Source organism: Octopus sinensis, linkage group LG6 (assembly GCF_006345805.1).
Source record: "Octopus sinensis linkage group LG6, ASM634580v1, whole genome shotgun sequence".
Classification (NCBI taxonomy): domain Eukaryota; kingdom Metazoa; phylum Mollusca; class Cephalopoda; order Octopoda; family Octopodidae; genus Octopus; species Octopus sinensis.
The window spans coordinates 547,394-559,647 of record NC_043002.1 but is presented as its reverse complement, the minus strand read 5'-3'; the positions used below and the strand labels follow the sequence as shown (position 1 = coordinate 559,647).

At 39.2% G+C, this 12,254-nt stretch overlaps 1 protein-coding gene across 1 annotated transcript in view; it reads left to right on the top strand.

Annotated features, from left to right (window-relative positions):
* The window catches only part of LOC115212830, a 61,175-nt gene that overhangs the window by 23,777 nt on the left and 25,144 nt on the right, over positions 1-12,254 (top strand). The window contains exons 10-13 of the mRNA XM_036503468.1: positions 173-411; positions 4,707-5,452; positions 8,164-8,271; positions 10,804-10,915. Coding sequence (XP_036359361.1) covers positions 173-411; positions 4,707-5,452; positions 8,164-8,271; positions 10,804-10,915 — 1,205 coding nt within the window. The remainder of the gene's footprint in view (positions 1-172; positions 412-4,706; positions 5,453-8,163; positions 8,272-10,803; positions 10,916-12,254) is intronic.

The following is a 12,254-nucleotide window of genomic DNA, read 5'->3' as shown; positions in this document are numbered from 1 at the left end:
GCAGGAAAGAGATGTTTAGTAGAAACAGCAGGCAGGGAAGCTAAGGAGACATGGGAGATTTAGTGATACAGATTTCACTTATTGATATAAAATATGTATTGAAAATGTAAATTTTTTTCATTAACAACAAACAATACGAATATTTTAATGGTTTTTTTGTTTTCTTTTAAAGGATTGCCAAGATTTCCAAGAATTAAACTTTAATCAGTGTCCTAAAGAAGATATGGAGAAAATTCTCTTGGCTCACTTATGTGAAACACAAATGTCCTTGAACATAGGTTTTGATTTAAATTCTTGGTTCTGTGTTGAGAGGAAAGATAATGCTTTCCTTGGTATATACTACAGCAACCATCCGGTTATTCTTAATCCCACATCTTTCAGAGAAATATGGTCTGAGACTTATTCTTACAGGTACCTATTCCTTCATTGTCAAATCATCATCATTTAACATCCATTTTCCATGCTGACATGGATTGGTTGGCTTGACAGGAACTGGTAAGGCCAGGGCCCCAAGTTCCATAGTTTGTTTTGGCTTAGTTTTTACAGCTGGATGCCCTTCCTAATGCCAACCACTCCACAGAGTGTACTGGGTACATTTTATATGACACCATCACAGATGCTTTTTTACATGGCACCTTGGTTTTAGGACCTCAATTCTGTTGTGGTGGATGGGCCTTCTCAAGTACAGCAATGCATCACATGTCTCAGTTCCCTGTGACCCCTTTCATAGGGTTCAGTGTTTTCAGATTGGTCTTCAAAACTTCATCCCATGTCTTCCTCAGTCTCCCTCTTCCCTTCACTTCAAGTGAGGGAAATAATTCATGTAAATTTTGATATTATTTTTGATATCCACTAAATTTTACAATGCCTTATTCTTGCTGCTGTTACATAAAATTCTAATTAAAGGAAGGAAAGGACACATCAGATATGATTCTCCTCATCAGAATTGACCTAGGGCTAAAAAGCAGCAAGGTCAACTTCTTACTCCCTCTGTGTGTGTGTGTGAGCACATGCTACCTCTTCTATCTACCCTTTTCCCACTACTGCAAGGGTCTCTGCTCATCATACCTGATTCATCTCTCCCCTCACTAGAGCTTATGCAGTTGAATTTGGTGATTCAATCTCTTGCTGCTCTCAATGTGTACAGTCTTTCAGCCGACAAGAAGCTGAATGGAATAATTTGGTTAGGCCATTCAGAAATATTCTTTTCTACTCTAGGCAGAAGGACCAAAATTTCTGAGAGGGGACTAGTCAATTAAATCGACCTCAGTATGCAACTGGTACTTAATTTATCGACCCCCGAAAGGATGAAAGGCAAAGTTAACCTCAGTGGAATTTGAACTCAGAACGTAATGACAGACAAAATACCACTGAGCATTTTGCCCGGCATGCTAACGTTTCTGCCAGCTCACCGCCTTGGGCATTCAGAAAGATTAAGCACAAAACAAGTTGATTCATTTAGCCATCACACCAGTAGCTTTGAAAACCTTCTAAAGGATCAGATATCCATTTATGACAGTCACATTTGTCAACAAAATAATAAATCTACATGACAACATATAGTACAACCCACTCCAAATTCCTGTCAGACAACTACTAAAACTTCCAAAAATACAAGTCCAACTCTTGCAATATAACTAACAACAAGGCATAATTTCCAGCCTCCTAAATATATATTGTATTAGGGTTGAATGCCTAGCAATACATAAGCCATATATTACCTTAAAGGGCCAAAAATGAACTAAGCTTACACAAAATTGTTACGATTTGATGGCATAGAAAAGAAGGCAAGTTCAACACAGTGGAATTTTACTCCAAAATTTCTATATCTCTTCCTCCAAAAAATTTTGGAATTTGCTAAAGCGTTCACTATTATTAGTGACACCAGCAAAATAATGAACTACAGTCAGTTGCTCTTCGTTTATAACATCTCTTCCTAGATGGGAAAAAAGGTGAGAAACTTTAACTTTCCTATTGTTAGCTTTAAGGGGCTGAAATCTTTAAACTAGATGATTCATATCATCATCATCATCGTTTAACATCTGCTTTCCATGCTAGCATGGGTTGGACGATTTGACTGAGGACTGGTGAACCAGATGGCTGCACCAGGCTCCAATCTTGATCTGGCAGAGTTTCTACAGCTGGATGCCCTTCCTAACACCAACCACTCCGAGAGTGTAGTGGGTGCTTTTACGTGCCACCAGCATGGGGGCCAGTCAGGCAGTACTGGCAACGACCTCGCTCGAATGTTTTTTCATGTGCCAGTAAGGCGATGCTGGTAACGATCACGCTCGAATGGTGCCTTTTATGTGCCACCGGCATGGAAGCCAGTTAGCCGCTCGAGATAATCTTAAAAGAGACCAAAAATTGCTCCCAGCAGAGGATTATATAGGAGGGATGAACTGACAATCTTACTCTGCCTGAATGGCCTTAGTTTGTACACATTTAGGAAAGCTTTGGCTTCTAGCTCCTTGTTGAGAATTTAGGTGAAAAGCTCAGTCCTGTATTGACAGAGCAGAAAATACCTGAGAAATGGTTTATTTAAATGCTGATTGTGTATTTACTTGTGGTCAGATTATTGTGAAAATTGGACAGGTTTAGTTGTTTTTGCTTTGTTTTTTAATGTAGATAGACATTTGTGCCAAAAATAATGGTGTGCATGCGTGTTTGTTAATTACATAATAATTAAAATCAGCTACACTCAAAAAAGATTAAAATATGTTGGTAATAAATGTAATTCGTAAGAAACAAAAATCACAAAAAAAGTTTTTTCTGAACTTTTTGCAGTTTGTTCTAAGCAAGTTGAGTTACTTCGTTGCAAAACAACAGATGCAGGTCTTCATGGATTTTAATGCGTGTCAAAACAAATTAATTTGTTGAGTAATTGCATTGATTAAAACTCAGTGGGAAATGGTGGGGGAAAAAATACCTTCACAAGTCCAAAAGGTATTTTTGGACCAGCAGCAGTGTCTGACCAGTCTTCAAGTATTATTTCATCCAAGTCACTTGATGTATAATCAGACAGATATATATATATATATATATATATCAGACATCAAAGTTTGCACTGAAGAAACAGTTATATTGCTTCGGCTATTATTCCAAAAGCTATATCTGCCATTAATGTATCAATGGAATCATTGCACAAGTTGTCGCTCAAAGAATGATTTATTTCTATCCTTGTTTCACTCATTGGACTTCAGCCATATTGTAAAGAGTTTAGTTTAACAACTCACCCCTGGTACTAATTTTTAAGCCTGGTATTTTTTCTATTGGTCTCTTTTGTTGAACTTCTAAGTTATGGGCACATGAACAAACTAGCACTGGTTGTCAAGTGGTGCTGATGGGAGACAAGCACAGACACAGATACATATGACAGGCTTCTTTCACTTTCCATCCACTGACAAGACTTTGGTCAGCCCAGAGTTGTAGTAGAAGTTATTTGCCCAAGATGCTGTGTAGTGGGACTGAACCCAAAACCACATGATTGGGAAGCAAGCTTCTTACTCACACAGCTACACTTGAAAGTTTCAATAAAGACAACTCCAGGAAAAATCAACATAAATCCAGAGACATGGGTTGATGTTAACAAAGTAAATAAGAGATGAAAAATTCTGCGTTAGGATCGAGAGCTCATAACTTCTTTAAAATGATCATAAAGAAGAATGGTTCATGTATGGCCAGCTAGTACAGGACTGACAAATACAGTGTCATGCAAATTTGTCATACACAATATTAAGGGATCAAAGATGACCATCAGCCTAAGAACCATGAATATTATGCCATAACTTATGGGCAAGCACTACATCTACAAAATACTAAAAGAAAGTGTAATAAATTTAAATTAAAGGTCCAACTATCTCTCCACAATCATAAAATATTTAGTTCTTAACAGGAGGAAAGTATCTAACCCATATTGATGCATGATACGTGGTTTCAAAGAAAAACTAAGATACATGAAAGAAGCCCAAATCTCAATACAAGAGAACTCGGAAAAAATATTTCTTCTAGTTTAACACTCCCCACACGTACAGCAAGAGAATAGCATAGAATGTGGCTAGCTAAAAAGATTTCCCATCCTTCATGAGAAAAGTCTCTTGCAACACAAATATTATGAACTTTTCAATAAGAATAGCTTGAAACGTGATCCGTGTTGTAGACATGGAAGCATTCCATCAACCCAACTGGCAGAATGTTATTTCAGTCTCAAAATGTTTTGCCTCACTTCATGGTAGCTCTCTCAGAAATGTGCTTACATACAGAACTAAATGAATATCTGCTGGAGGACATTGAGAACGAAACATATATACAGTTCCTTCCTTCTTTTATGGAAAGGTAGAATTCACTTCCTTACATTTGGAAATTGATGGACAATCTCAATTCTTACATGTTGATGCATTACTGAGACTGAAACTCTAAATTCTAATGGAGTGAAAACACAATTTGTCTAGCTGAGGCATTTTGATGCAACCTTTAACATGTTGAACAAATTTTTCCTTATGGTTTTCTCTCTCTCTCTCTCTCTCTCTCTCTCTCTCTCTCTCCCTCCCTCCCTCCCCCTCTCTCTCCCTCCCTCTCTCCCCCCCTCTCTCTGCTGACTTATAAACCAAGTTTATATTTTGGAAATATGCATTAAACAAAAACTGAGTTATAAAGCATTGCATTTTTGCTGGCTTGTATAATTGTCTTCCTTTGTCTGTTTACAGAGAAAAAAATACTCCTCAAAGTTCTTTGAATGAAGGAAATGGAAATCTGATAACTAATGGTCATCCCTCAGCAACTAATTATTTGCCTCAAAAGATATTTAGTGGTCAATGCATTACATCAGCTCCTCTCCCTTTCCTTGTAAATATAACTTCTGATTGCACTTCTTACATAGACAATGACATCTGTTCAAAAAGTTTGGTATTGAGTGCTACGTCTTATGTTCTGCCAACCTCACTAATTGACTCAAATTGTGTTACACCTTCGAATAATGTTCTTACTGATGTTAATTACTTCTGTGCTAAAAATGTAAATTTCTATGTAAAAACCGATAACACTGCAGTCAATGATTGGAAAGAAGACTTCAATAAATCTGTAAATAAAAACAAACTTTTTGAAACCCGTTGTTCTTGGGATGACAGTTATACAAAACCCCCTGTTCCTACTGTTAGAAAAAGGCAAAATGAAGTATTTTGTGATAATGTTGTCCTTCACGTTAATTATCAGTTTACATGGAACAAAACAGGAATTACTTTCTTAAATGTATCAATTATTCTCGGAAATGTTTCTATATCCAAAATTAATCAAAGCATGGAAGAAAGAAATGTATCTAAAACCGGATCAAATAATAATAACACCTGCCTAAATGAAAGCATCACTCATTTAACACAGCATTTTAAAGTGTCTTACATTAACGATTATAACCAATCTGAGAGTAAACCTGAAAACAGTGAATCAGAAAATCCAGGTAAGTTAGATTTAATTCATTAAAGCATTTTAGCATCCATATTCTGTGCTTGAGCCAGGTGTGTGGGTTGGAATGACTGGATGCAGGAATTTTGCACCTGATTTTGATTATGACTTAAAAGTATAAGTTTAACACTTTGGAAAGTAAAGGCAAAGGCATGAGATAAGTAGGTGCGGTTGTTTGGATGTGGATGATTTGGCATTGCTGACTGGACATTTGGGTCCTGCAGTCAATCATCATCAGCATCGTTTAACTTCCACTTTCCATGCTAGCATGGGTTGGACGATTTTGACTGAGGGCTGGCAAACCAGATGGCTGCACCAGGCCCCAATCTTGATCTGGCAGAGTTTCTACAGCTGGATGCCCTTCCTAATGCCAACCACTCCGAGAGTGTAGTGGGTGATTTTTACATGCCACAGCACGGGGGCCAGTCAGGCGGTACTGGCAATGACCTCACTCGAATCTTTTTACACATGCCACTGGCACAGGTGCCAGTAAGGCGACGTTGGTAATGATCACACTCGAATGGTGTCCTTGTATGTGCCACTGGCACAGAGCCAGTAGGCTGACAAAGATCACGCTCAGATGGTGCTCTTGGCACCCTACTAGCACAGGCACAAGTGCCAGTAAGGCGACGCTGGTAACGATCACACTCGAATGGTGCCCTTTTATGTGACACTGGCACAGAAGCCGGTTAGCCGCTCCGTCAATGATCACACTTGTATGTTACTCTTTGCACTCCGCTAGCACGGATGCCAGTCATCGAATCAAAGACATTACACATACAGAAGAGAACGAGAGAAACTTTAAAATGCCTGATGTCAGATGAGTCTGCATCAGCTCAGGGATGCCAAAGCATTTTGTACCTAGTTCTTCATCATTGCCATTTAACATCCACTTTCCATGCTGGCATGGGTTGGATAGTTTGACTGAAGGCTGGCAAGCCAGACGGCTGCACCAGGCTCCAATCTGATCTGGCAAAGTTTCTTGAAAGAAATGAAGCTAGTATGCTTCACTGAATGTGCAATGTCAGTGTGCATGTACAAAGAGTGTGAGTGTCTTGAGAGAAAAGTTGGGCATAAGAAACATCAAATGTGATGTGCAAGAGAGACAAGTGCACTGGTATGGCCATGGATGGATGGAGACAGCTGTGTAAAGAAATGCTAACCTCTACTGTGGAGGGAACTTGTGAAAGAGATAGACCCAGGAAGACCTGGGGCAAAGTGGTGAACCATGATCTTTGACTGTTGGGCCTCACGGAGGTGATGACTGAGACCTCTGGTGATGTGCATGAGAAGACTCGTCAGACCAAGTGAAGCTGTAGTCGTGGCCATTGCTGGTACCATGTAAATAGCACCACTCATCAATCATAGTCATGGTCATTGAGGGTACCATTGTAAATGGTACCTATGAATTGTTGTCGTGACCGTTGCTGGTACCATTGTAAATGGCATTCATTACTCGTAATCATGGTTACTGTCAGTACCATATAAATGGCACCCGTGCACCGTAGTCGTGGCTGTTGCTGGTGCTATCTTAATGGCATGAATCATAATCATGGTTGTTACTGGTGTCCTGTAAATGGCACCTGTGCCACATATGACTGGAATCTAGTGCAGCTCTCTTCCTCATCAGCTCCAGTCAAACCATCTGATCCTTGCCAACATGGAGAGTGGCTGTTCAAGGATGATTTCTTAAAATGCTTCATGAGCAGCAATTACATTTTATTCTGACTTTCCATTTCTCTTAATTGTTTTAATAATTATAACCACCATTAGTATTATTATTAATTTTACACATGACTGGATCACTATATCCACTTTTCTGTCCACCATTTTTTGCAAATGTATCCACACTGACTATATGACTAAAAGATTACAAAAATATGACATTTACAGGACTTTCGATAGTTTTGTAACTAGTTGACATATTTTAGCTATGTTTTTTTGTTTTTTTTTTTCATATAGTTTCAGCTCATGAGCTGTGGCCATGCTGGGGCACTGCCATTGTTGTTTATATTTTCAGTACCACATATGCTTATATTATTAACTTGTAGTATCAATAACTTCAACTAAACCAACACACACTTCCCCTCTTAGTTGTACAGTTTAATAAGGGATCGTCATTTAACGTTTGTTTTCTATGCTGGCATGGGTTGGATGCCTTGACGGAAGCTGTCAGAGCCAGGGGCTGCACCAGGTTCCATCCTCTCTCTCTCTCTTTCGGAGAGGCACAAGCACCTACACGCACATATACACACACGGCAGTAACTTCAGCCTGCCGAATTCAATCACAAAGCTTCGGTCGGCTCGGGGCTATAGCGGAAGACACCTACCCAAAGTGCCACGCAGTGGGACTGAACCCGAAACCATGTAGCTAGGAAGCAAGCTCCCTAAGCACTGCCAGCCATATTGTGGTAAAGAAGAAACTGATTTAAATTAAACAATTGAAAACATTCCTTCTAAAATGCATTCTATGAAATTTCCATTGATATATTTTTGTTACATTTTGCAGTAGACTTTATATTTGTTGACAGATTTGGTGGAATTCACTTGACTAACATTGTCTTTTCTCCAAAAGTTTGCATCATTCTTTAAAAGTATATCATCACCAGTTGTTGTTTTGTAAATTTCTTCTTTTCGTTGTCACTCCTCGTTCATTTTACTAGAATCAATGAGAGAAGTAAAACCATTTAATGTTCCATGTCTCAGGTTATCTTCCTGGCCGACCAATTCAGAGTGGAATCAATATTGTCAACAACACAAAATCCTTTTTTATTGACCAAAACATAACTCAACAAATATTTGTTTGGAATCCAGGTATCTTTTATTCTTTTACTAATTTCAGCCATGCGGCTGTGGTCATGCTGGAGCACCTCACTTTATTTTGACTTATTAATATATAATTAGCAAATTTATTAATTTTTTATACATAAGGTTTTATCACAAATTTATTATTTCATTATATTTCATTGAAAAATTTATTTGAACTCGCTTTAAAACTGTAATATTTTGCATGTGTGATATATAATACTTAATAATATCAAATCATTTAGAACAGTTCTCAACAATTCCTAGAATATGTACCAAAGCTATCATCCAAAACTATTTTCCCCAGATTCTAAATTATCAAACTGCAACTTTGTTTTCCAATGTATGTTTCTCTTTTGGTGGGTAATGGTTTAAGGGATATTTGGCTGCCAATTCTAGCAGGAACAAGCTATAGAATAGAGAGAGTACAATATCTATAGCGTCATTTTCAAGTAGCAGAAACACTGGAACTTCAAGTCAGTACTAATTACCCCAATCAGGGATCTGTCAGAACACACCAAAGCTACAACAACAACCACAAAATTAGGACAAATTTTATTTATTTCAATATCTGACAGAAAAGTAAACTTATTTCATATTGATTGGTAATATTTTTATTAGAGTTAACCTTAGTGTTATGCTTCAGAATGTTTAATTTTGTTTGATAATAGTCTTGGTTTTTAATATAGAAAACATCTTTTACGAAAAATTACTAACTTTATTGTACCATTGTACTACAGAATTTTATAAGTAGTCTCTCTTACAGAACTTGAAAGATTGGGATCATCATCATCATCATTTAACGTCTGCTTTCCATGCTGGCATGGGTTGGACGGTTTGACTGAGGGCTGGTAAGCCAGGAGGCTGCACCAAGCTCCAATCTGATCTGGCAAGATTTCTACAGCTGGATGCCCTTCCTAATGCCAACCACTCAGAGAGGGTAGTGGGTGCTTTTTATGGCACTGGAATCAACCACACTTGAATGGTAGCACTGGCATCAGCCACAACTATGATTTCACTTGCCGCAGCAGGTCTTCTCAGGCATGGCATATTGCCTGATGATTGAAGGTTATTTAAAATGACCAGTTATGTGACATTGGCATCAGCCATGGCTACGATCTCACTTGGCTTACCAGATCTTCTCAATGACATTGATTCTCTAAAGGTCTTGGTCACTTGTCATTGCCTCTGTGAGGCCCAACATTCGAAGGTCATGCTTCACCACCTCATCCCATGTCTTCCTGTGTCAACCTCTTCCGCAGGTTCCCTCCACTGTTAGGGTGTGACTCTTCTTCACACAGCCGTCCTCATCCATTCTCACCACATGACCATACCAGTACAGTCGTCTCTCTTGCACACCACATCTGATGTTTCTAATGTCCAACTTTTCTCTCAGGGTGCTTACACCCTGTTGTGTATGCACACTGACATTAAACATCCAGCAGGGCATACTAGCTTCACAAATTGATATAATTTATGCATGCAGAATGTGGTCAATGCCAGTATCCACTGACTGGCTCCCATGCCAGTGGCATGTAAAAAGCACCATCTGAATGTGACTGATGACAGTGCCCTCAACTGGCTCTATCTGAATGTGATCGATGCCAGGCCCACCTGACTGGCTCCTGTGCCGACGGCACATAAAAAGCACCCACTACACTCTCGTAGTGGTTGGCATTATGAAGTTCATCCAGCTGTAGAAACATTGCCAGATCAGATTGGAGCCTGGTGCAGCCGTTGGCTCTCCAGATCTCAGTCAAACTGTTCTATACCAGCATGGAAAATGGATGTTAAACAATGATGATGATGATGATACAGAGTGATCCGCGTAAAATATGACAGTCTAGACTTATGTAAAAGTAAGCTGGTATGGTCGTGTGATGTTTATGGATGAAGACAATTGCTTAAAGAAGTGCCAGACTCTAATTGTAGAGGGAACCTGTGGAATGGGTAGACTCAGAAAGATGTGGGACAATATGGTGGGAAAAGGGTCTTTAGATGCTGGGCTTCATGGGGAGAGGACAAGGGACCAGTTGTTGTGGAAATTAGCTGTGCTTGAGAAGACCCACCAAGCTAAGTAAAATTGCAGCCCTCCCTCCATCCATCCATCCATCCATCCGGGCATGCACCTTTGCAAGTGCCAGTGCCACGTGGAATGCCCACCTGCTCGTGTTTCCTAATCACACCTGTACCAGTGGCACATAAAAGGCACCCAGCACACACTGTGAAGTGGGTGGCGTTAGGAAGGCCGTCCAGCCATGGAAAGCATGCCAAAACAGACAATTGGGGTCTGGCCAGCTCCTGTCAAACCATGGAAAATGGACATTAAATGCTAATGATGGTTTGTGATGTAAAAAGAAAACTCATTGATGAGTGATTTAATCCAAATTGCATGAAATGTTTCCATCTAATTGTTTATTTTGTAAGCTATTATTTTGTTTTTGTATTCCTTTATAACTTCTAGAGACATTTTATTTCATTGTTAAAAGATTATAAATTTAACTTTTAATGATAGCTGAACATTTGTTTTGGTTATTCCAGATCCTTCTGGCTTTTGTGCTCTTGCTGGCAAGAGATGGATTATGTTTGGTGAAGATATTTATTCCAGTTGTTTTGTTCCTTTGAAACAAGTTGGTAATTGTGAAACATTAAGGTGAGAAGTAAACAAAACCACATAAAATTTATTTTTATTTTTTGTTCAAAATAATCAAACACATCATTTGTTTTATTATTTGCATTCATAAATGATTAGAAATATAAAGGAAGAAATGGCTTAATGTAGCTAATTGCATAATGAAATGTACTTGGTTTTCATATTTTGCCTGAAAATCCTTTGCAAAATCTTCAACAAAACTACTTTTAAAGAGCTCTTTTGGGAGTTTTTAACAAATATACAACCCAAAGTGTATGACGACGTAATAACACTAATATCATTCATAAGGAGAATTTTAAAGTAATAATGAAAATCTAAGTTTTAAGAAGATGTGTAAATTTGTGATGTTTATGACCTTTCATAAAACGTTACTGTAACCTGTGATTTTGTGGGTGGACTGTACCTGTGGAAGAGGGAGACCCAAAAGAAGAAATGGGATCAAGTGGTGAGGACTGATCTCAGGTGTTGGGCTTCATGGAGGAAATGACAATGGACTGAGATGTCTTATGATATGAGGTTCTTGAGAACACCTGTCCACGTCAGTGAAACAGAGTTCTAGAAGCGCTGTGCGTTTCACCCACATGTAACAAAACTTTTCACACAAATACTCCAACAAACCAAACTACATCGCTTCTCTTCCTCACATTTCCTCTTTCATGCACTTTACCTACCCCTCACTCCCCAATCCTGTCCCCACAACCCTGCTTCTCTTTATCATTGCAATCTGGTAGTCCCCCCCCCCCGCTCTATATACCCATGTTTTCACTACATGTTTTCCCTACCCCACTCTCTAATCATGCTTCTTTGGGCAATATCCTGCCATTTATATTATAACATTCAAACCTCAAGAGAATGCCCTGATTACTTGCCACCATTTATCTCTCTCTCTCTCTCTCTCTCTCTCTGCCTTTACTTGATCATCCCATTTATGCTCTGAGCCCTGTCCCTTGTGAGCATGTCCAGCACTTTGCCACCATCTTTATCCTGCTGTCTCCCACTCTCTCTCTCTCCTCCTGGTTGGGTAACCATGTATCTCCTTTGTGGCAGCACACCTGTTTCTGTCCTCATTCCTGATATCTCTCTCTCTCTCTCTCTCTCTCTCTCTCTCTCTGACCAGGTAACCATGTACCTCCTCTACAAGAAGACACCTGTTTTTGTCTTTTGGTCTTACTATAACCTTTCACCATCTGACACAAGATCACCTCTGCCAATGCACCCCCCTCTCCTCTCAAAAGATATTCGTCTTGCAAGGTACTTGGTGACCCTGTCAGTGCAGGTGCCACTTAAAAAGCATTCAGTCCACACTGTAAAGTGGTTGGTGTTTTTGGAAGGGCACCCA